Genomic DNA, 24,633 nt, shown 5'->3' with positions numbered 1-24,633 from the left:
CTCTCAAACTATTGTCATTTTATTCTTATCAATATATTTATTCTTTTAATTGCATATATATTTTGCCTTATTCTTTTCAAAATAAAACTTAGAGATAAAATTGGAAAGATAATAACAACTAGTTTAGAATTACATTTCTCAAAGGAAGGAGGGAAAAGACAACAGCTTTAAGAATTTATAATTAAAAGAGAACGAAATTGGGAGTGTCTCCAAATTATTTATTCTGAACTTAAGTTAAAACAAATAAGCTATGTTAATTCATATGAATAAAATCTCTTCGATAATTATAATTAGATTTATAATAAATAATTTAACTTGTGAAATATTGACAGTTTGTGCAACGTTAATAAATAATTTAGCCACACTATATTTTGTGATAAAAAATTAGTTGAATTTTCCAATATTTTCTTATTTAAAAGATAGTTGAATATTCTTCACAGTAGATTTGGAAACATGTCACTAAACGAGACTGCGCTAAACAAACAGTTTCTTTTCTAACAAAATTGGGTTACATTATTTATTGAGAACTACGCTTTATCCATAAATTGAAATTACTATTACATAATTCGGACTTCTATTCTTCGAAAGCATGCGCTACAGAGCTATTAGAATAATCAATTAACAGATTCTGCCTCATTACCATTAAATTAAGTGCTATCTTTTTTTTCTGCAAAACTAAGCTTCCACTACTACTATCCACAAAATGCCGATTTGTTAAAAACAATTTTGAATTACTGAATAATTTGCCAAGGCACACCCTTTGTTTGACCAAAAAAATCCTAATAGAGTTTCCAACCAGAACAGAGTATACGTTTTTGACAATAGTAGTGACTATCTTCCAGTGATTTGTTTACCCTTGATTATCAGGTTTATGAGACACATTAATGTTAAAAATGGCACGAGCATTAAATCGATAAAATAAAGAAATTTACCATTACAGCAACTAAAATGGCAGTTGAGGTTAAAAGAAGTAAGCTTTGAATTTAAAGAGGGAGAAAAAAGGATGGGAAAGGTGAATCTGAGATAATCTATTACACAACCAAAGCCTGAGAAACCCCAAAAGATGTATATGCATGGGTTAAAACAAGGTCATAAAATTATATCCCAGAATTAGCAAACTTGGCAAATATCATAACATATGCCTTTAGAGATTTCGCATCAGCTGCAGATATCCTCGTTTAAAACTTAGCAGGACAACCACTTTGTTTATTCTTTTCAAGCAAGGGTTTGACTTGCCAACAAGAATGCTAATAGCCAAGTCGTCAATAGTCCCGTCCCTTGTATGGCATTTCCTGTAAATATTTATTTCAGAAGATCGAGTTCTAAGAACATTAATAAGCAGATAAAGTTTCCTCAAAAGTGTATATATAGGACTACAGATAAGATTGCTCAAATTCAGTTTGATATGTTCCACCAAGGTACGTGTCAAAGAAGAATATCCAACAAGCATCATGACACATCAAGGTGGAGCATCAACCATGTATAAAGTTATTGAAATAGATAGTTTTATATTTTATCTGCCCATAGTGTTCAAGACATGAGCAATATCAATTAAATACCAATTTTAAAAAAAAAATTAAGCACGAGGGTTCTTACGGGCAGGTAACTCGGCATGTATAAAGCTTGCCTAGGATGACCAAGGAGCTGTCCATACTGAAATCAGATTATAATAAGCAATTGCCCTGAAGCACCAATATTTACGGAACAGTCAACAGAGGGATAATGCGTGTAATCTTATACCTGTGGTGCATTCGGATGAAAATATGCTTGAGACGGCATTGGTGCTACCTGAGGATTATAGACCATAGGTTGTGGACCCGCAAAAGTAGGTCCAATCTGCAAGACATGTGCAAAACAATCAAGTTTATTAACAGAACCAAGGCTGGGAGGCGATTATTAAGCCATGCCCAACAATTCTGCATAACTTCTTTTGCAAACTATTTTACGCAATCAGCAAAATGAAATCTTTATCCTCAAATAGATTAACTAACTAGCAAAAATTTAAAACACCATAAGATTGGATACCCAAACTGAAAATTATAACCTGCAATAACGTGCGACTAGGATATGCAATAAACCTTAGAGAAGTAAATTCACTCCCTAATTATGCACTTCTATATATTCAATAAATGCACACCAAATGACTTACTCCAATACCCATGGGCATGCCTGGCATACTTGGTACAGTAGTTACATTAGTTGGAAAATAGAAGGAACCATCGGACACTGGAGTGGGAGGCCGAGCAGGTGATGGAATAAAACTCTTTGCATTAGGGTTAAGCTTGAATTCCTTACAACATGAAAGGGCAAACTCAGACATGTGACAGTAACATAAAAGACTAGAACCAGATTGCGGGAAAAAAATATTCTGTCAAAAAGTCAGGCTTGAACTTCCATACCTTTGCATTGGGATTCAGAGTTGATTTTTCAGAAGACAGTGAACCAACTGATGAGCTTGGAGATAAGCCAGGACCAGAAGATGCTGCAGGGACTCCAACTGAATCTGACACATATGGGGTCCCACGTGAATTTACAGATTTTGTTTCCCCATTAACCTTGCCAGTTGCTGAACCCTCAACTAAATCTCCATGTGATCCCATCTTTTCATGAGCTTTTAATGAAGTATGAATTGAAGGGGCATAGGAGCTAGCATTAGGAGATAATACCCCTTTATCAGAGCCATCCTTCTTCAAGTAGAGTGGTCCCTGTGAATCTGCGCCACAATTTGCCAAAGATTAGAGGAATACATGTTTTATGAAAGAAGCAGCCACCAAATTGAAATGTAGGTTAGCTGCCATTCAGAAGCACTTATGAAGAGTAATAACAGAAAGCTTCAGCACTTCCTTTACAATAGACAGAATAATCAATAATATGAAAATGGTTGCTTCATTTGCATCATTTCAGGCACAACATCTTAAATCCACAAAATTTAAGAAAGCTAAGAAAAGGATTTCACAGACCCTCAGATTTTGACAGTTGAACATCCTCAGCTTGCTGCATCAATTGAAGAAAAAAAAGACTTTGAGTGTTAGAACTAATATCTCTCTCATGAGATGTTTTCCTAGACACAAGTTTAAGAGATAATGCACAAACTTCAACTCACAATCACACTTGCTTCCTTGGTAGTATCATTGTCTCCATGTTGATTACTAATTGAGTTCTCCAGAATCCTGTACATTTTGCATATTAAAAATCACGATAACGAAGAATTTAATTCTTTTTCAAGTTCAAAATTGATGTATAAAAAACAGAACAAAGAAAGAATGTATATACAGAAGAGAAAAGGGTAACAAACACCTGCTTTCCCCATCCACTGATGAATAGCTCATGGCAGGGAGTTCAGATGCTAACTGCTTAGCATGATCATAAGAACCAGAGCGGCTTAAATCCACACTAGTACTTGACTGAGATGATTGCGTGTGATCCTGCACACATAATTAACAAGTACTAAGGTGAGTTTAGAAAGTAAAATAATTACTTCATAAGAGGAGGGAGAGACAAGGACAAAAACTCCAAAAAAGGAATAGTTTCATATCAACATTTTTCCCCAACAAGACTCAGCTGCATCAATCAGAGGTTCATGTTGTACCAATTTCGTAAGCATAACAAGACTCGGGATTGATAGGACATGTTCAAACAGAACTTAGTGACAAATGTGTCATTTAAAATAATAGTCATGTACCAGAATCTTCACGAATATTTTCTAGGCAAGTAGGAGACAGCAAGCCATTGTCTTGAACACACGTTTGGTACAGCTCATTTTCAAGAAATAATCATTTATTTTTGCAAACATTTTGAGAGAGCTTCTATTGAAATAAGCAATTACCTTTATAGAATTGCCGAACCAAAGATTTTCAGAATGCAAGAAAACCTAAAAGAAACTATTTACTTAAAATAAGGTACACACATAAAATATGGTAGTTCTAACAATTTACACCTTGGGATCTGATTTAGCCTTACAAAACTGGGTTCTATGGTGACAACAACCAAAGTCTTACATAGGAATGACATTGGTGATATCTATAATCTATATGAAAACTTAACAGCAGTATTTAATCAGACAAAAAAAAGGACAAGCCAGTAAATGTGACAATGAAAAACGATTAAGAATTACGTAATAGTAGAGTATGAATAATTAAATATAATTCAGGTGATACCACAGAGGAATTTGCCAATGCTCGAGCTCCATCATTTCCTTTCCCACCACTTATTTCACTAGACCTCTTAACAACCGAACCAAATACACCACCAAAAGTATCAGAACTGCGCGTTTCAAACAGTACATCCTCATCAAATCCACTGTCATCAGCACGTTTACCCCTATAAACTGAAGAGAATCTAGTTTCTTCGTCAATATCAAAGTCTTCATGCAAGTGAAAGCCTCTTTCCTGTTAAGAAAATTTATGTAGGTCGTTGAATTCAATTAGTCAATTAAATAAAAAACAGCAGAAATTTACAAGCAGCAATGAAAATAAAGAACGATAAGTATTGAAACCATGCTAACCTCCGCAAGATGAAGATCTTGGGTTTCCTCACCCTCAATTTCTCTTGCTATTCTTAAAGCTTGCTTTTCCAATTCTCTTGTCTGAGGCCCTTTTTCAAGCTTTGTTGTGTAAAGTTCCTCGTTGAATGTACTTTTTACACCAAACAATGCCTCATTTGTTTCAAATTGATCCCATCCTCTTAAAAATACAAAAAAAAAAATCATTAATTCTGTGCAAATTTTGAAATTAGTAAATTAAAGATAAAAATACGTGTATAAATTATAATCATGGTATTTTAGTTAACTTCCTATACTCACTCCAGCCTCTTTTAATCATTAAGGATATAGCACAAAAAATCCTATTTCCTTTTTCTACATCAAGAACATAATCTCAATCAATTGTGTGCCAATGATCTTTTAATAATTCCTTTGGCAACATTTGTTAGCTTCCATAAATGATTATGGACTGAAAGCTCAAAACTATACTTGAAGCAACACAAGAAAACAAATAGAATACCTATAAACCCTCAATCTTTATTAAAATCAGATTCATAACAAAGGGTTTAGATTATTATAGAAAGCAAGGTGAATGGACCCTAACCAGAAATATGGTTCTAGAAGTCATCAAGAAAAATACAGGAAGTACATGTCAATACCTATAAGGAGGTTTTATTTCGTCTCCAGTATTTATTCTTTCGACATACCCAATATGAAGTGTTGATAATAAAAGGAGAAGTGTTGTCAATGAAATTTGGAGAAAGATATCACTCTAAAATCTACTACTTACAGCTGGACACTTGTAAAGAAATTTCTTATTGTATACTGAAAAGATGGTGTACTAATGAAGGCAACTAACAGTCCGAATGGGTGTCAAAGTGTCAAGAAAAACTGATATTTATTCTGTTCACAAAATTATTTTATAAAAAACAAGCAACCTATTCCAATGGCCATCAAATATGTTTTCCAGTTCTGGGCATTGTGGATCATCTTCATCAGGTACCCAGGGTTTTAATTCTCTCCCTGGCTCAACATGACGAGATTGAGATATCAATGAATCAACCATGATTTCCTGATGCATATCATGGTGAGATTCATTAGGTAAACCATCCCAGGCAATAGCAACATCCTGCCATGATTGAAACACGAATAGTATTATCAGCAAAGAAATCAACAATGTGTTAAAAGCTACTTCTCCTAATCTAAATTCTCCAAAATCATTGCTGAGCATACAGCATTCCAACAAAAACCTTAGCTTAGTAACTACCACATTCCAAATAGTTGAAAAGTAGGAAACCTGTGCTGTAACTTGGACAAGTTCTTTGGCAGGTATAATTAAAATCTTCAGAGAGGGCTTGCTGACGAATTCTGCACCAGATTTCTGTCCTCGTGACGAACCATCTTTTGTTAAGCGAGCCATTTTCAAAATGATTCCTACAATATGATCATTTTATAAAATTAATTATGAAAACAGCAGCAGAAGCTTATTCAGATAGAGGTCTAGAAGAAGCTAGTGAAATCCCAGTTGAGCAATAACTCTTAAAACAAAGTCTTATTAAAATAAGACAAAACCAAACAGAAATAACAAAATATTCTAAAAAGCATAATTTCCCTAAATAGCATGCTTATCGATTTTGCTACAGGGAGCTGTGAAACAATATAAGACAATAGTCTTCACAATACAACCAAAATCAATAAAATTGGGGAGAAATGTGTTTTTACTCCTATACTTTAAGTAAAAATTGGTTTTTGTCCTTATACTTCTAAATTGATGAAATCAATTCTTCAACTACTTAAAAGATGTTATTTTTGTACCTCCACTATGTGATTTTGTCACCAACAAAATTAGTTGGGAGGGACCAAAAATCTATTTTCAGAAGTTAAAGGATAGATTTCATCAATTAGAAATTATAAATACTAAAACCAAGTTTAACTGAAAGTACAGAGACTAAAACACGTTTTTCCAATAAAAAATACAACAGAACATACCAAAATCTTTTTCTGCACTTGTTGCATGAAAGACTCCAGAATACGTGGATCCATTTTTCAAATGGACTTCCACCTGGTGCCCAATAAGACATGTTGTTACATATACTAATCGATCATGTGAAGGACTCTCGTAATTGCCACCTTTACTGCCAGTCACCGCACCTTTGACAACAAACAAAAAATATCAACATTCTGAATGCAGCAACAAATAAATAATAATACATTACACAGCTCCAAATTTTACCTGTATTTGTTAATCTGCTGGCATTTAATTTGCCAGACAGGATTTTATTCTCAGATTTAATTGTCCCTTCTCTTTCAGTTTTTCGGCGGCCGTATCCATTGGAGGATTTGGGCTGCCCAGGTTGTTGTAGATTCATCCTCACTTACAGCCCCTGCCCCTCTAATCTGGAAATTATAACAAAAGAAAAAATAAATATATATTCGTAAGACCAAAAAGAAAACCCAAAGGTCTTACATAAGATTTCAAGGAAAAATTTATGAAATCCAACTGATTTTCTAAAATAACATTACAGAAGAGGAACTGCTGCTGATGGTAATAGCACTATAGTTATGTCAAGTTCACAAAGCTATTTGGTGGCCATTGGATAAATCATGAAAATACAAATTTTCAAGTGATTGACTGTAATGAACAAGTCTATTTCTAGAATATAATGCAACTAGGACAGCAATTTTTTTGGCTATTATAGTTGAATTATGCCTCATTCAAAATGAACACACTTCTAACAATGCATATGCAAGTTGATAAAATAAAATCAACATTTCAAAGATAATTTTGTGGGCAAATTTTTAAACACTAAACCTAATTTTTGCTGAATAACTAAAAATTGTTCAAATGGTGACCGTGAACATGGTATAGGTACGGTATAAAAGTTAATGGTATAGTATGACACATGTTAAAGAATAAACAGAAAAAAAAAATCTGACACACTGGAAAAGTAGAGAATCGGGTGGAAAGTATACATTTTCGTACAAGTGACTGTAATTGTAATCACAAAATAGTATTCGAAGGGACTTAAACTACACAATTAAAAAAATAAAATTACTCCTAATAAATTTGTAGCGTCAAAAGGTTAAAAGAAAACTTCAAAAATTCAGGCACGAGATTGACGAGAAAAAAATACTTCCCACAAAAACGACTGTAACTGCTATTTCCAAGAAGCATTTAAAGAGCACTATACATTATACACACTATAAAAACAAAGAAATTACCCGCATAGCAGCAAACAAGCCTAGGTCAATGAGAAACTCGTGGTTTGTGGGGGGAATTTTTACCCAGGTACCTCCTATTCTTCCCCCGCCCCCTCTTCCCCGTTCCAATCACAACCAAAGTACTAATCATATTTGTCTACCCTCACTCCTTTATAAATCAGAAACACACATTGGCAAAGATTCTACGAGGACTTGCAGATTGGGAACGTCCATATCTCTGATCCGAACTCCCGAAGCATACAAATTATTTGGCATCCACTCCCTACATTGCCAACTTACTTGAAGTTCTTTTTCTCTCAGAAATAAACATTTACCGAAAATTTCAGTATTCCAAACCCTAGAAGCAAGAGAAAAATCAGAAACTGAAGTACCGCGATTTTACACTAGGCCATATGGAAACCTACCCTAGAGCACAATGATTGGCAGTTGAAGTTCGAACTCGAGATTCGTGCGGCGTAAACTATAGCTAGTCCTATTTACAGTTCCCCAGGCGGAGATAAATCTTTCGTTGTGGTCCTCCTAGGGAAACTGCGGTTTCTCCTAAGGTGGAAACCCTAATTTACGAGCTGTTTTAAGAGGATCCAAGCATGCATAGAAATAAATAGCAAGCAGAGAGGTATTGGAAAGAGAAACGGAAAGAGGAAGAAGGCAAGAAGGAATTGGAAACGAAGTAACGCACCTGCAAGAGGTTGATCAGAACCTAACTGACGGATTCCGGCAGAGGTTGAAAAGAGGAGCTAAAGAAGGAAGTTTGTGTCGGTTAGGGATTGATTGCGGCGATTGAGGGGCTGCTTCGGTGGGAGGGCGCGGTGGCCGGACGAGGCGACGGAGAGAGAGAGAGAGAGAGACGGCGGAGGAGTTCGGTTTGGTTAGGTTCTCTCGGCGTGATCGAGAGAGAGAGAGTGGTTTTTGAGATTTTGAAGGGAGGTGCGAAGCGAGAGCGCAACGAAGCAGAAACACCCAAAAGACAATCAAGAAATTATCGGCTGCGGTTGGGAGTATCGTGGGCCTTTTTCTCGTATCGTATGGTTCAATTACATGTATTTATGTCCTCCAAAAACTTATTCACCGTATCTAATCTTAATAGATACAATTCAAAAAAGAAAAATCTCACATTACTGTGATTTACTTACCCGTTTAATCTATTTAATATTATTTTGTTCGCAAATAGATATTTAATGAATCCATGCATGCAAAAGGCAAGGATTTAATTCTATTTTTGTACGATATTTTATTAATATTTATTAAATAAAATATTTAATTTACAAAATAAGTCAGTAATAATTTATAATTTTTTATCTTATAATTTTAACGTGTGTGATTTTAATCTTGATTCACACGAAAAACAATTTTATATTTATTATATTTACAAAAATTATTTGTATATCTTTTTAATATATATCACGTATCTTTGATTTTTTAAAATAAATATATAAATATATCGATATATATCTTATAATTTTAATGTGTGTGATTTTAGTTTTGATTAAAAAACATAATCTTATATTTATTATATTTATAAAAATTATTTATATATTTTTGTAATATATATATATATATATATATATATATATATATATTTATTTTTTAAATAAATATATAAATATATTGGATATATATTCGATATATATCTAATTTGTGTATTATAGACTAAACTAATAAAAATAGTTAAACATTATTAATTTCTCTTAAAAATAATATGTTAACTTTAATAAGTAAAAATATCATAAACTTAAAGTAGGGATGACAAAATGGGTCAGGTCCGATGGGCCAGCCCGTCAGCCCGACTGAAAAAATATGGACCGGACCAAAAATTTTAGCCCACCAATTCATGACAGCCCGGCCCGTCAAGCCCGCTGGCCCGTCGGGCCAGCCCATGGGCCAAAACGGGCCAGTCCGGGCCGTATAAGTTAATGAATAAAAAAATAACACGTGCAGTGTAGCAGGAGGTGGGTGGAGTGTTTAATTTTTTTGAAGTCTCTACTCTACTCTGGCACTGCCAGACTTATTCCTTCATTCCTCTCACACTCTCTTCTCCTCCTCCTCCACCACCCGCGTTTTGGGAAACCAGAAGAGAGCACCCTCGTTTCTCCTCCACCCACGTCGCTGGCCAAGAAACACGAAGGCAGAGTGCAGGCCATTCACGGCGTCTCCTTTCTCCTCCACCGTGACATCCACCACGTCGCTGGCAGGGGCAGCAGCGCCACCATCGGACTGCGATTGACGAACGATTTCGACCGCCACGACCACCACGAACACAGGTTTGTTTGTAATTTGCGTTCTGGTTCCCTTTTCTTTCAATTTGTAACCTAAATTTATGATTTTCGTAACCCTAAAATTGGTGTCCTGTAATTGGAAGTTATGGTGTATGTGTGGTTGTTGTTCCTGTAACGGGCAGTACATCATAGAAGGCCTCTCCTCCGGCTTCATGTTCGTGCTCGGCGGCATCGGCATCATTCTCCTTGATCTCGCGCTCGATCGCAACCGCGCGAAGTCCGTCAAGGTCTCCTACGCCTCCGCCGGCGTCTCCTCCGTCGTCCTCGCCTACGTTATGAGTATGCTATTCATCCGCATTAAGATCCCCGCCTATCTCAGATGAACTCGTGCGCTTTAAGTCATTTGTAGTTTCACTTTTGATGAGGTTTCGTTTTCGCGGTTTCTAGGGTTGATGAAAGTACATTGGATATAGTAATTGGATCTGATTTGGTGTTATTTATATGGAATGTACTTTTTGGAGTAATTGGATCTGATTTGGTGTTAATTCGTTTTGTGATTGAGTGTCCTGCATTCTTCTAGCTCCAATTACTTAGAACAATAGTGGCTTGTGTTGTTGACCGCTACAAACCCACATAGGCCTCCCTTGTACCAAGTAAAAATTCCCTTCACCCCTTTCTCTGTAACACTATGCTACCGGGGTTTGATGATGGGGAGATTTCAGAAGATGGTCCTATTGATTTGGAGGGTTTAGATGCTTCTGCAGCACATGTTGCCAAACAAATTATACAACCTCTCATCCATAATTAATGCTTCTGTTTTTTTTTATGTAACTGTTTGCACTTTGGTAATGCTCCACGCCTAAAGTACTCTAATTCAGACTTGTTATTGATGTTGCAACAGTGTCTTGATGACTTGCAGAGAGCAAAATGTCATTTATATATATTGTAGGGTTGTTTGTTTTGTAATCAGTTATATTATATACTGCAGGGTTGTTTTTGTTGCAATAATTTTGTTGAAATCTGATTTTGGACTGAAAATGTAACATATGGAAAAAAGCCCGCGGGCCAGCCCGCCAGCTTGCGGGCCGGGTTCAAAAGTGTAACCCGTTTCACCCTTGCGGGCCGGCCCGGCCCGGCCCGTATAAATCGGGCCAAAATCGGGCCGGGTCAAAACGGGCCGGACTGGCCCGTTTTGACATCCCTAACTAGCTATAGTTTACGCCGCACGAATCTCGAGTTCGAACTTCAACTGCCAATCATTGTGCTCTAGGGTAGGTTTCCATATGGCCTAGTGTAAAATCGCGGTACTTCAGTTTCTGATTTTTCTCTTGCTTCTAGGGTTTGGAATACTGAAATTTTCGGTAAATGTTTATTTCTGAGAGAAAAAGAACTTCAAGTAAGTTGGCAATGTAGGGAGTGGATGCCAAATAATTTGTATGCTTCGGGAGTTCGGATCAGAGATATGGACGTTCCCAATCTGCAAGTCCTCGTAGAATCTTTGCCAATGTGTGTTTCTGATTTATAAAGGAGTGAGGGTAGACAAATATGATTAGTACTTTGGTTGTGATTGGAACGGGGAAGAGGGGGCGGGGGAAGAATAGGAGGTACCTGGGTAAAAATTCCCCCCACAAACCACGAGTTTCTCATTGACCTAGGCTTGTTTGCTGCTATGCGGGTAATTTCTTTGTTTTTATAGTGTGTATAATGTATAGTGCTCTTTAAATGCTTCTTGGAAATAGCAGTTACAGTCGTTTTTGTGGGAAGTATTTTTTTCTCGTCAATCTCGTGCCTGAATTTTTGAAGTTTTCTTTTAACCTTTTGACGCTACAAATTTATTAGGAGTAATTTTATTTTTTTAATTGTGTAGTTTAAGTCCCTTCGAATACCTCCTTATATTGAAAATGATTTTGAGAGTCTCTGAGAGGGTTGCGCTATGGGGTTCTGAGCGGCGGTTCTCATCGTCAAATTTGAATTACAACAGACCGGTGACGGTATGCGGCCTCCGTTCAGGCTACAAAGCGCGGCGGCGCACAAGGATACTCTCCAAAGAAAGCATTCAAGTCATTCACGCGCTTAAACTCGCCAAATCCCCGGACCACGTTCTCGACGCCAAACTCTCACGCCTTTTGAAACCCGACGCCTTAAACCTGTTCGACGAATTGCTAAGACAAAACGAACTCAGTTTATCCCTCAAGGCAATTCACACTGTCTCTTTCATTTTCAATGATGATGACTTTTTTTTTAATCTAATTTTTTTAATTCAATTTATACCGTAGGTTTTCCACTTCATTCGCGAGGAGGTGGGGCATGATACGCTGCTGCAACTCTACGCCGACATGATTCTGTTGCTCGGAAGAAACATGAAAATCGACATGGCGGAGGAGCTCTTCTCTCAAGTTTCGGAGAAGGGATTGAAACCGGACACAAGGATGTGCGGTGAGATGATTGGGGCGTATTTGCAAGCTGGGATGACGGAGAAGGCGATGGAGATATACGGGTCCATGAAGGAATGGGGTTGTTCCCCCGATAAGTTCATTTTCACTGTACTCATCACAAATTTAGAAAGAAACGAACAACAGCAACATCAACAACTGGTGGAGTCTCTCAAACAAGACTGTTTTCACTATGTGGAGTTTCCTGATAAATTCCTTCAACAACTTCAACAAGATAAAGTAAGATTATACATACGGACATCATTCGTGAGCATATATATATATATATATATATATATATATATATATTTTATGAATAATAATTATTATTATTATGTGTTTTCTTTTGTGTTCAGCCCAGAAAGAGACGTGTGGATCTTGTATGAAATTTTGCAGCTTCTGCTTCAGGGTGGTGTTGTTGGCTCTTGTTTACACAAAATTGAACTTGAATTGAAATCTTAGGTTATAGTGATCAGTATATGCTCTTGGCATGTAAAAACATTAGTAGTAGACTTGTACCTCATAAATATGATGATGTTTTCACGTGTTATAAGTAGTGCTTGTGATATTGATTTGAAAGTTGGAGTTTTCTATTTGGAGAATAACGTTTATATACAGTAATATTAGGGTGTGGGGCAACGAAAATACAAACAATCCTGTTGAAACAAACTTGTATTTAAACACTTCTCCTTTTATCATTGTATTACAAATCTGATTACTGTGTGGATTCCTTTTTTTTTTTTTTGAATGAGGTCCAATTCCATAATATAATTGAATTTGAAAACCATATGCTATGATTTCTACCAAGAAATGGCAAGGAACTATGATCATCTGCTGACATTACTAGAATATGCATATATAAAAAAATTAATACAATAAAAAGCCTTTCTCTCTCTCTTCTGATTATTTTGTCTCTCCTTTACAAGATATTACAAGGCAAAATACAGGAAAAAATTGGTTAAAAAAATTAGTTCATCTCACACTAAAGGGGAAAAAGATGGGATGTGAAGTGAGGAAAGAACCAGAAAACTGAGTGACTAAATACAGAAAAATCACAACTGCTTCCTTGATCAGTTAGCTAAATGGCTGGGACAACTGTTGAACATGCTGTGCCACATAAACGCACGAGAAAGTACCATCTCCAGCTCCTGGTGCGTCCAATTCTTTGTTGGAAGGTGTTGAAGGAACATAACCAATTCTTGGAAATCAAGCCTCTGGAGCTGCTCTGACCACTGATAAAACAGTCATAGAGATTAGACCATGTTCATTCTCTACAACACATAATCAATATTACTGATAAAACAGATAATATACGTTTATTCTAAAACGGCTATGGTAGAAATGGTGACAGAAATAGAAAACATAAACAACCTAATAAACCGTACTTGCGAAAAGCATAACCAGAATGTGTGCTTTGAAGTGAAAGCAGAAACCAGAGAATACATTTATTTAACTAGCATCTAAAACGTAAGATTATACTATATTATAACAGTAAGAAAACATAATAGATCACAATTGTGTTTCTGCTTAAAAGAGGAGCAAGAGATTTCTAAAATAACACAATCATCTCTAAAAAGGGATTTCTAACAGCATAAAAGTGGTGCAAGAGACAAGTGTACTCTGTCAAAAAAAAAATGAAAATCATAATTACCATTACCTACTGCAATGTACAAGAGGGAAATGGACCAACAAATACTACCCCTCGGTTTCTTCGCTACAGGATGAAATTTAATTCAAATAAGTTGTATTGGTGAAAAGGCCAAAGTATGCTGACTCACCGTTAGAAGAAAACTGGCAAATATATACACAAGGAAGTCTGGTAAGGCATCTCCTTCAGCTAGATACGTGTCCCAAAGACGTGTGACCAAATGGAAGGGTACCTAATTGCATAAATCAGAAATCAGAGTCAACAAAAGCATAAAATTATGCCTATTTTTTTGTAGTTTAGAATTTCTCTACTGACTAAATGTACCAGTTCTTGAGGCTTGATGTGCAGCCAATTTATAAAATATGCATGCACTTCTTCTTGGGAAAAGACTATCGTACTTTATGAGAAAAAAAAAAAGGAGTTGAAAGCAAACCTCTCGAATTAGAAGACAGTTGAACCAGCGGAAAGCAAATTGAAGAAACTCCAGTCCTTGCTCCTCCATATGGCTTGAAACAGGATCTGGTGGAACTCAAAATTCAGTATCGGATTCAATTTGAGATATTCGAATCATAATATACTCCACATTTCAAATGTCAGTTATCTTTTTAAAGAAATTTTGTTTCATTTTATTAGTCAGTTCAAAAAACCAAGTCATTATTTACTCATTTTGCTTTATCTTTCAATTTTATTCTTATTTTCTCTCGGTATAACTGCAAAGTGAAACAAGAGAGAGCATTAACATAGAGTGACAGGATAATTAGTCAAATGTGGTTATATTTTTCTAAACATTCAAAAGTGGAGTCTTTAAGTTCATGCAATTATTACTTGAAGAAAAAACAGCAGTCCTGAGAAAAGGTTACCGTCAATCCTCCTGACCAATTCCTTCAACTTAAAAACAAGCCTTTGAATTCCTGGTTGAGCAAATGTATAATGGTCTTGCATGCCATCAAGCAACTTTGACAAACACCAATAGCAGTCGGCCTCTACATTAGAGATTTGATCCGAAGATAAACCAGACATTGACCAATTATCTATGGCCCCTTCTAGGTATTCTGATAGGAAAACAACTAAAAATGGCGTGACAAGGTCATTTATCCCCTGAACATATCCACTTGCAGGATGCCGGATGGCCCTGGAAGACAATCAGGAAACCAAATAAGTAAAAAAAAAAAAAAAAAAGCTTCTAACAATAGCATACTTAGTGAGAAAAAAAATCAGTTCAACAAGGATAATCCAGAAGAAAAAGAGTTCCAGAGTATTTATCAGGGTAAAGATGACTACCTATCCAATTGACAACTGAGTGATGCACTTAAAATGGGAAAGCTAGATCACAAAGGTTTACTGTGGTTCTATCATTTTTTTTTCCTATTTTCTTTTCTCAGGCTATTGATCTAAACTACTATTAATACAATATCATAGCAGTTATTCTAAGTATGTTCCGAAAGTGCAATAAATATGCATCATAAGGTAGTTTGGACCATTTTTTTCTGGTTTCCAATGCTGAAACCATTTGAAGAACAGAATCTACTCACAGTCTCCATCAAGGTTATCATTTTATAAGATAAATGGAAACAAATATATGATCCATCCAAAAGTGAATGAAGTTAATTCATTATGTATATCACAACCACAAGTTTATCGAGCTTCCTTAACTATGGCACATAATAATAAATTATTCATGTCATTTGCTAACCTATGGAATAATATCATCTGTTACTAGTGTAAAAAAAAAAGATTGAGTACAGAATCTGAAAAAATAGAAGCAGAAAGACCCATTCTAATTTAGTGTTTGGACCAACTTATTTTCGGATTCTCTTCCAAACAAACTAGTTTTAGGAGCTTGTGACTGTACTTCTCCTTTTCCTACTTTATTTCAAATCCCAAAATGAACACACTATACAAGATATTTAAAACTTCAAAAAATTATAGAATTATAAATTCCCAAACATTTTAAATTTAAAGCTCTTATTTTCAATTTTCAGTTTGTAGTAGCTTTTAAGCTCAAATAAAGTGAAAGCTTAGAGCCTTTTTACACCTCAAAAAAATTTACAACAAAGAACACTAGCTCAAAATGAAACCAGACATATAGAAACAAGATATCAGTAGTATCTAACCATGTGTAAAGAATACGCTCCAATGATTTTTGAACTTGCTCTTGCTGAAAGAATGACACTTCAGGTACAGTTCTCGGACAATCAACAGCAATCTAACAATCATAAAAATGAAGAACCTTATTTTTTGCCACTAATCCAATTAGGAATATGATATAATCAAGAATACCTGGCGAAGCATATTGATCTCATCATCCGAGCGTTCTGCATCAGGAATATCATAATACTGAGAAATATAGTCAAGATACTCAAGGCGCTTTCTTCTCAAAACTCCTTCCCTTCTATCTGAATTAGTTGGTGCATATCCCTGGACTCCGAAGTTCATCATTAAATTTTTAATAAGAAAAGAAAGTATCCATAGAAAACACGCAACTAATCTATGTAATTTTTAACAAGAAAACATCATAGGGTAAATACTCAATTTTTTTTGTGTAGCCTTGTTTATAGTTTATATATGCAGCACCTACATCACTATGAAAGAACTTACCCTCAATGATTTTATTTCTATAAAAAAGAATCACATATCGCCAAAATAAAATAAGAATATACATATCCATATAAAGTATAATCTAAACTCCAAAGTACAACTGATAACTGTCATGAAAGTACATGCTTGAGTAAGATAAATGGCTTACGATCACAGAGCTTACCAAGAGAAGTCTCCACACTGTAGGACGCATGTAATCTGGAACACCACTCCAAGATAATTCACGCAATTTCTCTACAGGATAGATGAGGAAGAAATATAAGCTCTGCATCATTGGTTCATTGCTGAAAAATAGAAAAGTAATTGGATATTCTTAATTCTCAATACGGTTTTGGCAGTTAAGAAGCCGAGGGTGGTTTCCAATTGAGGCCTTTACTATGTGGGGTTGATAGAACTGCGTGTTAAGAACTGAAAATACAAGACTATATCTTGAAAATCTTCATTGCTTTACTCCAATTCTGCACCTACCAATGTAGTAGGTATAGAATACTTGCACGCTGTCCTCAATGCATCATGCTCTCAGTTCAATTTTCCAGTAATTTTTAGCTCCAGAGGGTTTCTTATCCTCGTCACTTTGTGTTTCTCCTCTTTCTCAAAAAGATGTTTTATAAAAAAAACTTGGATGCTTGACATATTTACAACATTTTGGGGGCATCAACAAAGGGGTAGAAGGTATATGAACTACGCACATTGTCTTGCAAAACTATTTTGAACCTTACCATTAAAAAATCATACAAGCAAAGGCAACTGTGTCATGAGTGTGGTAATATGGGAACACGGATGTGCTAAATATGACACTTCCACCAGAATATAAAGGAGCAATGAGAAGCAGTCATTGCTGATATAAAAAAAAATGGAAATGAAGAGATTATAATACCTAATGCAACCATCGTCCCAGAAAGCACCTTAGTGAACTTTAATATCCTAGCAGAATCTGTAGCTCTAGCACCGAATGAAGATTTCTGTACTTCTTCGGACGGGCTCTGTACATTGGATGCTGATACTTTCAACTTATTGTCATTGAGAGAACCAAATGATTTCCTTGAACTCTGAGCTTGCTTCTGTGTTAAGAATAGAGGTTTCACTTGATGAATTGCTACCCATCACGAAAATTAGAGATATGTATGTGAGTACAATATACAACTATGACACATGAATGTACTAAAATCACCTCTATTCTCTCAGATGTGAGGCCACTTGTTCCAGTTTCACTGTATGAGAAGCTCCTTGTATAAGTTGGTGAGGATAAGCTTGAGTAATCTGGAGAACTAACCCTCTGGCTCAATAATATTTTACCAGGAATGTTACGACCCTTGAGTAACCTTCACAAAGGAAGAATATAAAATTATAAATTCCCATCAATTGTATATGGTATATTTAATTTGATTGTATATGGTATACAATCCATACAAAACGAAAAGAAGCTACCCAATTTGATTGAACGGATCACAATCAAATCAAAATGGGGTGGTTACACCAGACGCACATAAACCATTCCTAAGTACGGTGTATTAGAATTTCACCCATCGAAAATTCGTGATCCTTATGCCAAAAAGATTCAAAATTTCTAATGGGTTTTCTAAATCAAACGGAAGAAAACATTAGGAAGTAAAGATCAGCAAATCGGGCAGCCAAATTCTGGAGATCGTGAGTTCTTGATAGAAAATTATGAGGAAAAATTAAAAGCAACTACTAAGTAGAGAGAAGAAAGGAGGATAGGTACCCTTGAACATTTCTGAGGGTCTGGTTAAATCGGGAATCTGGGATTCCCACGGCAGCGTCTTTGCTGCGTTCGGCTTTGTTGTTGTTGTTGTCGTCGTCGTTCTTCATGGTTGATCTCTCAGAATGGAATCCGTGTTTTGTTTTGCTTGATAGTTATTAGTGACACTTTGATATCTTTTGAGAGCTAGTGAGTGACTATACTGAATCTGTGCGTGCAAGCAACATCATGGTTCATGAATCAATGCTTCCCAAAATTCTCTTTTTTCTTTTCTTTTGGTACTAATCCATAATCATGTTTTTTTCTTCGTTTTTCCTCTTCGCTAATCAACACTCACTTCATACACGTGTGCGCGAGAGAAGAGAACAGAGATCCACAACTTGAATCTGGCAATTCTCTATGTAAATTTCAGATTGAATCATACAAATACTCAATATCATTTTCTGACAGATCTTTTAATACACGGTTTGGTTTTATACTAAAATGTTTGAAAACTACAAAAAAAAATGCTTATATACTGCAACAGAACAGTTGTTAATCAACTCCTCTTGCTGAAGAAGTGTTAGAAATATATATCTCAACGTATTTTTCTTAAAAATTATGAATAAAAACATATCCAAAAGTATAATAATAAAATTTTAATGAGATTCATTACATGAAGTGGAATCCATAATTTTTGCAATTTTTTTAAATAACTTGAGCCCATAAAAGTGTTTTTTTCTTATTAACGTTTCCTCCGTTCACTTCGCAGCCAAAATGAAGAAAATTAAGTTTAAAGTGGGATAGAGTACGGAGTTAGAAGTCTAATGAATTTTGCTTTACGCCCTCATGATTTTATACTTTACTCCCTTTATTTATTGGTAGCAAAAACTTGAATAAAATATTATTGTATGTGAAAGGTAATTTAAAGTGTATATATTAAAGTTATTTAAATTTAAACACTTTAAAAAAATTATAAAATAATTTTCACTACAAAATTTAACACATATTTTATAATATATCATTTTTCAATCACAGAAAATAGTTATTTCGATTGTAAATTTTATTTTTTTTCATCTTTAAATTTAATTCATTTATTAGAAGTCTTTAATCCAAAATAATAGTCCGAGTTTTAGTATAGTTAAGGATTACACGTTCTGAACGATGAATTCTAAATTGTATAACATAAAAAAAAAATTGAATTATACAATGAGAAATTTTAATGGAAGGATTGGACCAAAACTTAAGTTAGATTGGACCAATTTTAACGGAAGGATTTAATTGAATCCATTATAAAATAAACGATTAAATCCAATAACAATTCATTAAAGAATGAACATTATGCATTATCTTCTTAAAAGTGTCAGTACAATATATTCAAGTATACTTTTTAAAAACACTTTTTTATTAAATAAAAATATATTGATACCTTCAAAATCATAAATGGGAATCTTTAATATGAAGTAAAACCCATTCATTTTAGTATTTTTCTAAAAAACGAACAATAAAAATGTCTTCAGTAATGTGATGTTAACGTTTGCCTCGCTACAGTGCCTAACGTTAGGCATCAATGAGTTCGCACAAAGGCGACCGAAATTTGGGATATGTTGAGTTATTTAATTGCAACTATTACAATAAAAGAAAGAACCAAATCCAACAAAAAAAACTTAATGAAGAATCAAAATTATGCATCATATAACCATTCGTATTAAAACTGCAATTAAACCAAAAATTTAACAATAGACTTTATTACTCATACCGATGTATGGCACATCCATACGTAAAGCAAATCTGAAGTCACGCTACAACTACACGAAAAGGAGCGTACTTGAATGGCCCCACAAAATCTTAACAAGGTTATAATACAAAATAATACATATAAGGGAGCAAATATAAGCATCCTGCAGATTCAGAAAACACTTACAAGGTATAATGCAGGGTTGGTATCTTATTTAAGATCCCCTTCCAGTAAAATCAAGACCAACGCAAACAAACAGAACAGGAAACTGAGCTTAAAATCTGGGATATACACGACTTTGCAGCTTCAGTATCTTCTTGTGGAATGCTTTTGTCTCATCTTTTCAATGTATTTGGACGATCTCTTTTAGCAGAAAAAATTCAACATATCATTGAGGGGAGTCATTTCCCCAAACATTGTCCCATGAACCACCACTTGGAGCAGCCTTTGGTGCCTCAATGTAATTTACATCTCCAGAAGAATTGTATGGTCCAGGCAGCCGCTGTCCATTTGGACCTGGTGGGTGAACCTTCTTGGACTTACTTCTAATTCCAAGCAAGCGCAACACAAATCTAGCTAGCTCTCCATACAATAAACCGGAGCGATCAAACAGCTGCATTAGAGATCAAGAAATCATCTTAAATTAAACTACGCTCATAACACAAGAAAATAAAGTGTTATATAATATAGAATGTGTTCCCAGATTTAGCATTGTGCTGCAGACAAATGGGTTCAACAAATGCAATGAAAATGTTACATTATATACCCAACTGGCTTACTGCTACATTAAACTAAATATTACACAAGGTAGAGCGCTTCCTGAGGAAATAACAGCCGTTAATCGGTGTGCTTGGACAAGATTACTTAGTTACTTATAAAAACTGAGTCTTTAGAAAAGCTGGTAAGGACTTCAAATTGGTTTTGCCGGAATAGGTTATTATTCATCATGCGAGACCAAAAAGACCTAAAATTTTGTATGAAAGAGAATGCATCATTTGTATAACCTTTCTCGTAATTTGACAGTAGTATATCTCATTGTTAATATCCAAAGGAGAACAATTCCACCAATCAGTTTTTTAGACAACTTTATGTAAAAAAAACAAAATCATTGTACAGGAGATCCTCCCCAAAGATAAAATTCCAAAGCAATTAAAAACATATCTGACCTTCCTTTTTCACTGGAATATCATTCTTCCAAAGTTCCAACAGCCATAGAAGCTGGGCATACAATTAGCAAATAGACAAAATTACGTAAAATGAAAAGACAATGACGAATAAAAAAACCTGGAGAAGTGCAGTCATGAACAGATGGAAAGCCTGTGTGTTCTGGTCTATGAGTATTGATATTCGACCAAAAAAATTAACCACACCTTGCATCTGTCAATAGAAGAAATGAATTCAACAAATGCCAAAAATAAAAGTTTTAAATAACATATAACATATAACAAAATCATATCCATATTTATATATGTACCTAAATATAATATTCCTATGCTGCTTATGATAACCAGGCACTTTAACTAATAGAAATTTGACTAGAGACCAATAATTCCCAGCTACAAAGTATTAGCAGAATGTTTGGAATCAGTTATTTTCTTCAGAAGCTTTGTCATAAATTGGTTAAAATTAGCAAATATTTCTTCAAAAAATTAACTCAATTAAACAAACACTGATATTACCCTTATTATCATACCGTATTGTCTCACTTGGCTCATAGGCACTCTAACTAATAACAAGATTGAAACATAAGATTTGAATTCTTTTAGCACAACGGCATGCAAACAAAAAAAATGAATGGGTCAACCAACAAACAATCACAAACATGAAGTTGCCAGTGGTAAAGAATTAAATATGACTTAACAGACAAACTAATCTAGCAAACCAAATCGGGAGAAACAATGACCATTCTTCATTTTCATCAATCACCCCTATGGAAGAAAAACTAAACTAACCAAAGTATCATATCACTCACCACACGTAGGACAGAAATCCAAAATCCAGGTGGGGATGGAGGGCCACCAAATGGATTGTTGGGATCTTGATCTCCATAAGGTCCACCACCCATGCCATAACCACCCATTGGACCTCCAAAGCCACTGTTATACATTCCCCCTCCATACATCCCGGACGACCCATACATGCCACCACCATATCCTCCCCTGTACATACTGTTACCACCATAAAGTCCCCCACCATAAGAAGATCCATACATTCCTCCTCCTAGTCCACCATAAGAGGATCCATACATCCCAGTTCCATATCCAGAATTATAATTCATTGTAGAACCATATCCTGCATATTACAATAACAAAATTAACAAGGTTCGTTAAAATACACAAGCAGAGAGAAAAGTTCACATCACGAAACATTTTTCAACAAGGAAGAAGAAACCACCTCCATATGTGCTATTTCCATAATTCTGCTCCCACGGCCTTGTGGGCACGGGCCTCCCAAGAGAATTCCTGTTAACAGCTGCAGTCCTATCAGAAGCAGAAACAATTTCCCCAGGTTTCGCAGTTCCTGAAGCCTCAACTACATCACTCGTATTGCCAGCTGACGGGGGTTTAAAAGGCGCTGGGCCAGACGAGGAACCTGCTTGTTCCCAGGGTTTTGGCGGAGGACCATTTGCTGCCACAAAAAATTTACACACAGCCAAAATATCATAAAATTTTCAGATATCAAAGTGCAGTTCGTAAGAATTTCCAGCGCCATACTTCGTATATATCAATAACAAGAAGCCCTTTTGAGAAAGGTGAGCAAAGGTGAACTTAAGCTGTTTCAAACAATTAGAAACACAAAAATAAAAACTAGCAAGTTGGGAAAATAAATTAGAATATAATCAAAGCATGATTCGATTCCAGTCTGAGGCCAACAGAAAGCATACTCGTTTTCAGAATATTCAGAGTACACATGCTTCAATTTATATAGAAAAAAAGCGGTTGATGAAAATCAATGATATAACAGATCGAAGGAAGGAACAAAAGGGAGGTATTGTTATTTACGTGGAATGCGTAGGATTTTAGGGTTTGGAGAAAACGGAGAACATGGCGATGAAGGAAATAAAAAAAAAAAAAAAGTGTGGGACGTAAAATTGAGCGAGGAAAACGAACCTGAGGGTTGTGGGTTAGGTTCCATGGGAATTGCAGAGAGAAGGCATATAAAGAAGAAGATTGTGTATGCAGAGGTTCAGTTCTTGGCACCAAAGCCAAGCGATTCGGGTGGCTTTCGCCTTACAATTACACGGCGAAGAAGGGGGCGGGTTTTGTTTCGCAGCACCTTCTTTATTTCTTTCATCTTCTATTTTTTTCTATTCTATATTCTGAGGTGGGACCCAACTCCTTCACCTATGTAAAGCATTTCTCCATCTCATCTCATCCAAATCTCAATCAAATGTTTTTTTTTTTCTTTTTTAATTCACAGATAAATTTTCATTCTATTACAAGATTTAATAATTTTTTTAAAATAAAGTTAAAATAACTATTATTATTGGTATAAAAAAATGATAGGCAATTTGCGATATATTATGTTATTAAAAATTGAAATCAATTTGTAATGTCAGATGTTTTTAAAATTTGTCTACTATTAATTCTAGTACTCGAATAGTTTGATTCTATTTCTTTAATTTCAAGATTATGATTAAAGATTCAGGATTAAGTAGAAGTCAGAATATAAAATATGTGTAAGAGGCATTTAAACTCAATACAAGTTAGTATTTGAATACGGTATGTCAATGTTCATTCACATGGAAGAATGATTTTATATAGTATACTTACTGATAGAGAGACAATGTTAATCAAATCGTTCAGATAGAAAACCATATTTTCCAAAGCCAATGCAGAATTGTCGCTCCCAACTACAACAAATTCCTTATCACTTAAAAAGAAAGAAAATAGTTCAAGAGATTTGATTAAAAAATTTGGTAAAATCAGATCATAAAATAATGTGTCTGTTATGCTATTTTCACATATATTTTTATATTTTATTTATCTATTTATCAATTATTAGTTTTATTTTATTTCTTTTCGATCAAACAATTGTTGTATTAACTCATCTTCCATATTTTTTTAGATAATAATTTGAATAAAATACTCTTTATATCATTAAATTATTTTAATGGTTTATAATAATCTAAAAAAAACGTACTAAATTGTTTCAAAATATAGGTTTAACTATACATTTGGTCCCTATTTTTGTTGATTTTATTCAATTTGATTCCTATTTTCGTTTTATATTCAATTAGGTCCTCATTTTTGTCAAATTGTGGTCAATTTGGTCTTTTTTACTAACGGTGTTTAAATAGTTAAAGTTTTTGAACAATACATGTCACGTGTTAGCTCCTGGTTTTTTTGAATTTTTATTTTTTATTTTTTAATTTCAAAAAAAATGTCCACGTGTTAAGTCACAATTGTGTCACGTGTCAGTTTCTGGTAGTATTTTTTTTTTGTTCAATTTAGTCCCTATATTCGTTATTTTTGTTCAATTCAGTCCCTATATTCGTTATTTTTGTTTAATTTAGTCCCAGATTTTGTTAAAATAAAACTATTTGATTTTTAAAATTGACATTATTATTACTTATTTTTTAAATTTAATTATAAATTAT

General features: G+C 34.8%; 4 protein-coding genes across 7 annotated transcripts; 1 reads left to right on the top strand and 3 right to left on the bottom strand.

Annotated features, from left to right (window-relative positions):
• Nucleotides 1-905: 905 nt before the first annotated feature.
• On the bottom strand, nucleotides 906-8,703 carry LOC114184962 (polyadenylate-binding protein-interacting protein 3-like). 2 transcript variants are annotated; one of them, XM_028072398.1, is made up of 15 exons: nucleotides 8,382-8,703; nucleotides 6,714-6,877; nucleotides 6,470-6,631; nucleotides 5,778-5,914; nucleotides 5,419-5,609; nucleotides 4,505-4,682; nucleotides 4,158-4,388; nucleotides 3,298-3,425; nucleotides 3,104-3,170; nucleotides 2,961-2,994; nucleotides 2,400-2,713; nucleotides 2,150-2,290; nucleotides 1,741-1,836; nucleotides 1,597-1,653; nucleotides 906-1,292 (listed from the first exon to the last, which is right to left on the bottom strand). In XM_028072398.1, exons 2-15 carry the CDS (start codon nucleotides 6,847-6,849, stop codon nucleotides 1,263-1,265), a joined length of 1,902 nt encoding a protein of 633 aa, XP_027928199.1. In that variant the 5' UTR covers nucleotides 6,850-6,877; nucleotides 8,382-8,703; the 3' UTR covers nucleotides 906-1,262. The 2 variants fall into 2 exon arrangements, with proteins under 2 accessions (XP_027928199.1, XP_027928200.1); XM_028072399.1 differs by lacking the exon at nucleotides 1,597-1,653.
• Nucleotides 8,704-9,636: 933 nt separating this feature from the next.
• LOC114183192 (pentatricopeptide repeat-containing protein At1g62350-like) lies at nucleotides 9,637-13,062 on the top strand. Of its 2 annotated transcripts, XM_028070119.1 has the most exons (5): nucleotides 9,899-9,963; nucleotides 10,907-11,593; nucleotides 11,786-12,113; nucleotides 12,195-12,590; nucleotides 12,707-13,062. In XM_028070119.1, exons 3-5 carry the CDS (start codon nucleotides 11,820-11,822, stop codon nucleotides 12,734-12,736), a joined length of 720 nt encoding a protein of 239 aa, XP_027925920.1. In that variant the 5' UTR covers nucleotides 9,899-9,963; nucleotides 10,907-11,593; nucleotides 11,786-11,819; the 3' UTR covers nucleotides 12,737-13,062. The 2 variants fall into 2 exon arrangements, with proteins under 2 accessions (XP_027925921.1, XP_027925920.1); XM_028070120.1 differs by lacking the exon at nucleotides 10,907-11,593 and having other exon boundaries at nucleotides 9,637-9,963.
• A 106-nt stretch (nucleotides 13,063-13,168) lies between these two features.
• Nucleotides 13,169-18,799, bottom strand: LOC114183191 (GTPase-activating protein GYP1-like). Its single transcript, XM_028070118.1, has 10 exons — nucleotides 18,320-18,799; nucleotides 17,768-17,918; nucleotides 17,474-17,657; nucleotides 16,760-16,830; nucleotides 16,279-16,416; nucleotides 16,113-16,204; nucleotides 14,859-15,130; nucleotides 14,432-14,517; nucleotides 14,129-14,230; nucleotides 13,169-13,582 (listed from the first exon to the last, which is right to left on the bottom strand). The coding sequence occupies exons 1-10, from the start codon at nucleotides 18,424-18,426 to the stop codon at nucleotides 13,421-13,423; spliced, it is 1,365 nt and encodes a 454-aa protein (XP_027925919.1). The 5' UTR covers nucleotides 18,427-18,799; the 3' UTR covers nucleotides 13,169-13,420.
• A 1,216-nt stretch (nucleotides 18,800-20,015) lies between these two features.
• LOC114185125 (peroxisomal membrane protein 13-like) lies at nucleotides 20,016-23,345 on the bottom strand. 2 transcript variants are annotated; one of them, XR_003604752.1, is made up of 5 exons: nucleotides 23,144-23,345; nucleotides 22,428-22,661; nucleotides 22,006-22,325; nucleotides 21,200-21,410; nucleotides 20,016-20,646 (listed from the first exon to the last, which is right to left on the bottom strand). XR_003604752.1 is itself a non-coding variant. In XM_028072658.1 (5 exons), the coding sequence occupies exons 1-5, from the start codon at nucleotides 23,166-23,168 to the stop codon at nucleotides 20,422-20,424; spliced, it is 897 nt and encodes a 298-aa protein (XP_027928459.1). In that variant the 5' UTR covers nucleotides 23,169-23,345; the 3' UTR covers nucleotides 20,016-20,421. The 2 variants fall into 2 exon arrangements, 1 of the variants encoding a protein (XP_027928459.1); XM_028072658.1 differs by having other exon boundaries at nucleotides 21,318-21,410.
• Between the last annotated feature and the right edge of the window lie 1,288 nt (nucleotides 23,346-24,633).

Source organism: Vigna unguiculata, chromosome 5 (genome assembly GCF_004118075.2).
Source record: "Vigna unguiculata cultivar IT97K-499-35 chromosome 5, ASM411807v1, whole genome shotgun sequence".
NCBI lineage: Eukaryota > Viridiplantae > Streptophyta > Magnoliopsida > Fabales > Fabaceae > Vigna > Vigna unguiculata.
The sequence above is the reverse complement of the archived record's forward strand: the minus strand, read 5'-3'. Positions and strand labels throughout refer to the sequence as shown.

Excerpts from the sequence above, each read along its gene's own strand:
- LOC114183191 (XM_028070118.1), bottom strand. The coding sequence starts at position 18,426 with ATGAAGAACGACGACGACAACAACAACAACAAAGCCGAACGCAGCAAA. Across the intron at positions 15,131-16,112 it reads GAGCGTATTCTTTACACATG|GGCCATCCGGCATCCTGCAA; the intron begins GTTAGATACTAC and ends ATTGTCTTCCAG. Across the intron at positions 14,231-14,431 it reads ACTGTCTTCTAATTCGAGAG|GTACCCTTCCATTTGGTCAC; the intron begins GTTTGCTTTCAA and ends TTATGCAATTAG.
- LOC114185125 (XM_028072658.1), bottom strand. The coding sequence starts at position 23,168 with ATGGAACCTAACCCACAACCCTCAG. Across the intron at positions 22,662-23,143 it reads ACCTAACCCACAACCCTCAG|CAAATGGTCCTCCGCCAAAA; the intron begins GTTCGTTTTCCT and ends TTTTTGTGGCAG. Across the intron at positions 22,326-22,427 it reads TGGAAATAGCACATATGGAG|GATATGGTTCTACAATGAAT; the intron begins GTGGTTTCTTCT and ends TGTAATATGCAG.
- LOC114184962 (XM_028072398.1), bottom strand. The coding sequence starts at position 6,849 with ATGAATCTACAACAACCTGGGCAGCCCAAATCCTCCAATGGATACGGC. Across the intron at positions 5,610-5,777 it reads TTGTCCAAGTTACAGCACAG|GATGTTGCTATTGCCTGGGA; the intron begins GTTTCCTACTTT and ends CAATCATGGCAG. Across the intron at positions 3,171-3,297 it reads TCAGTGGATGGGGAAAGCAG|GATTCTGGAGAACTCAATTA; the intron begins GTGTTTGTTACC and ends CAAAATGTACAG.
- LOC114183192 (XM_028070120.1), top strand. The coding sequence starts at position 11,820 with ATGATTTTGAGAGTCTCTGAGAGGGTTGCGCTATGGGGTTCTGAGCGG. Across the intron at positions 12,114-12,194 it reads AACTCAGTTTATCCCTCAAG|GTTTTCCACTTCATTCGCGA; the intron begins GCAATTCACACT and ends TTTATACCGTAG. Across the intron at positions 12,591-12,706 it reads AACAACTTCAACAAGATAAA|CCCAGAAAGAGACGTGTGGA; the intron begins GTAAGATTATAC and ends TTTTGTGTTCAG.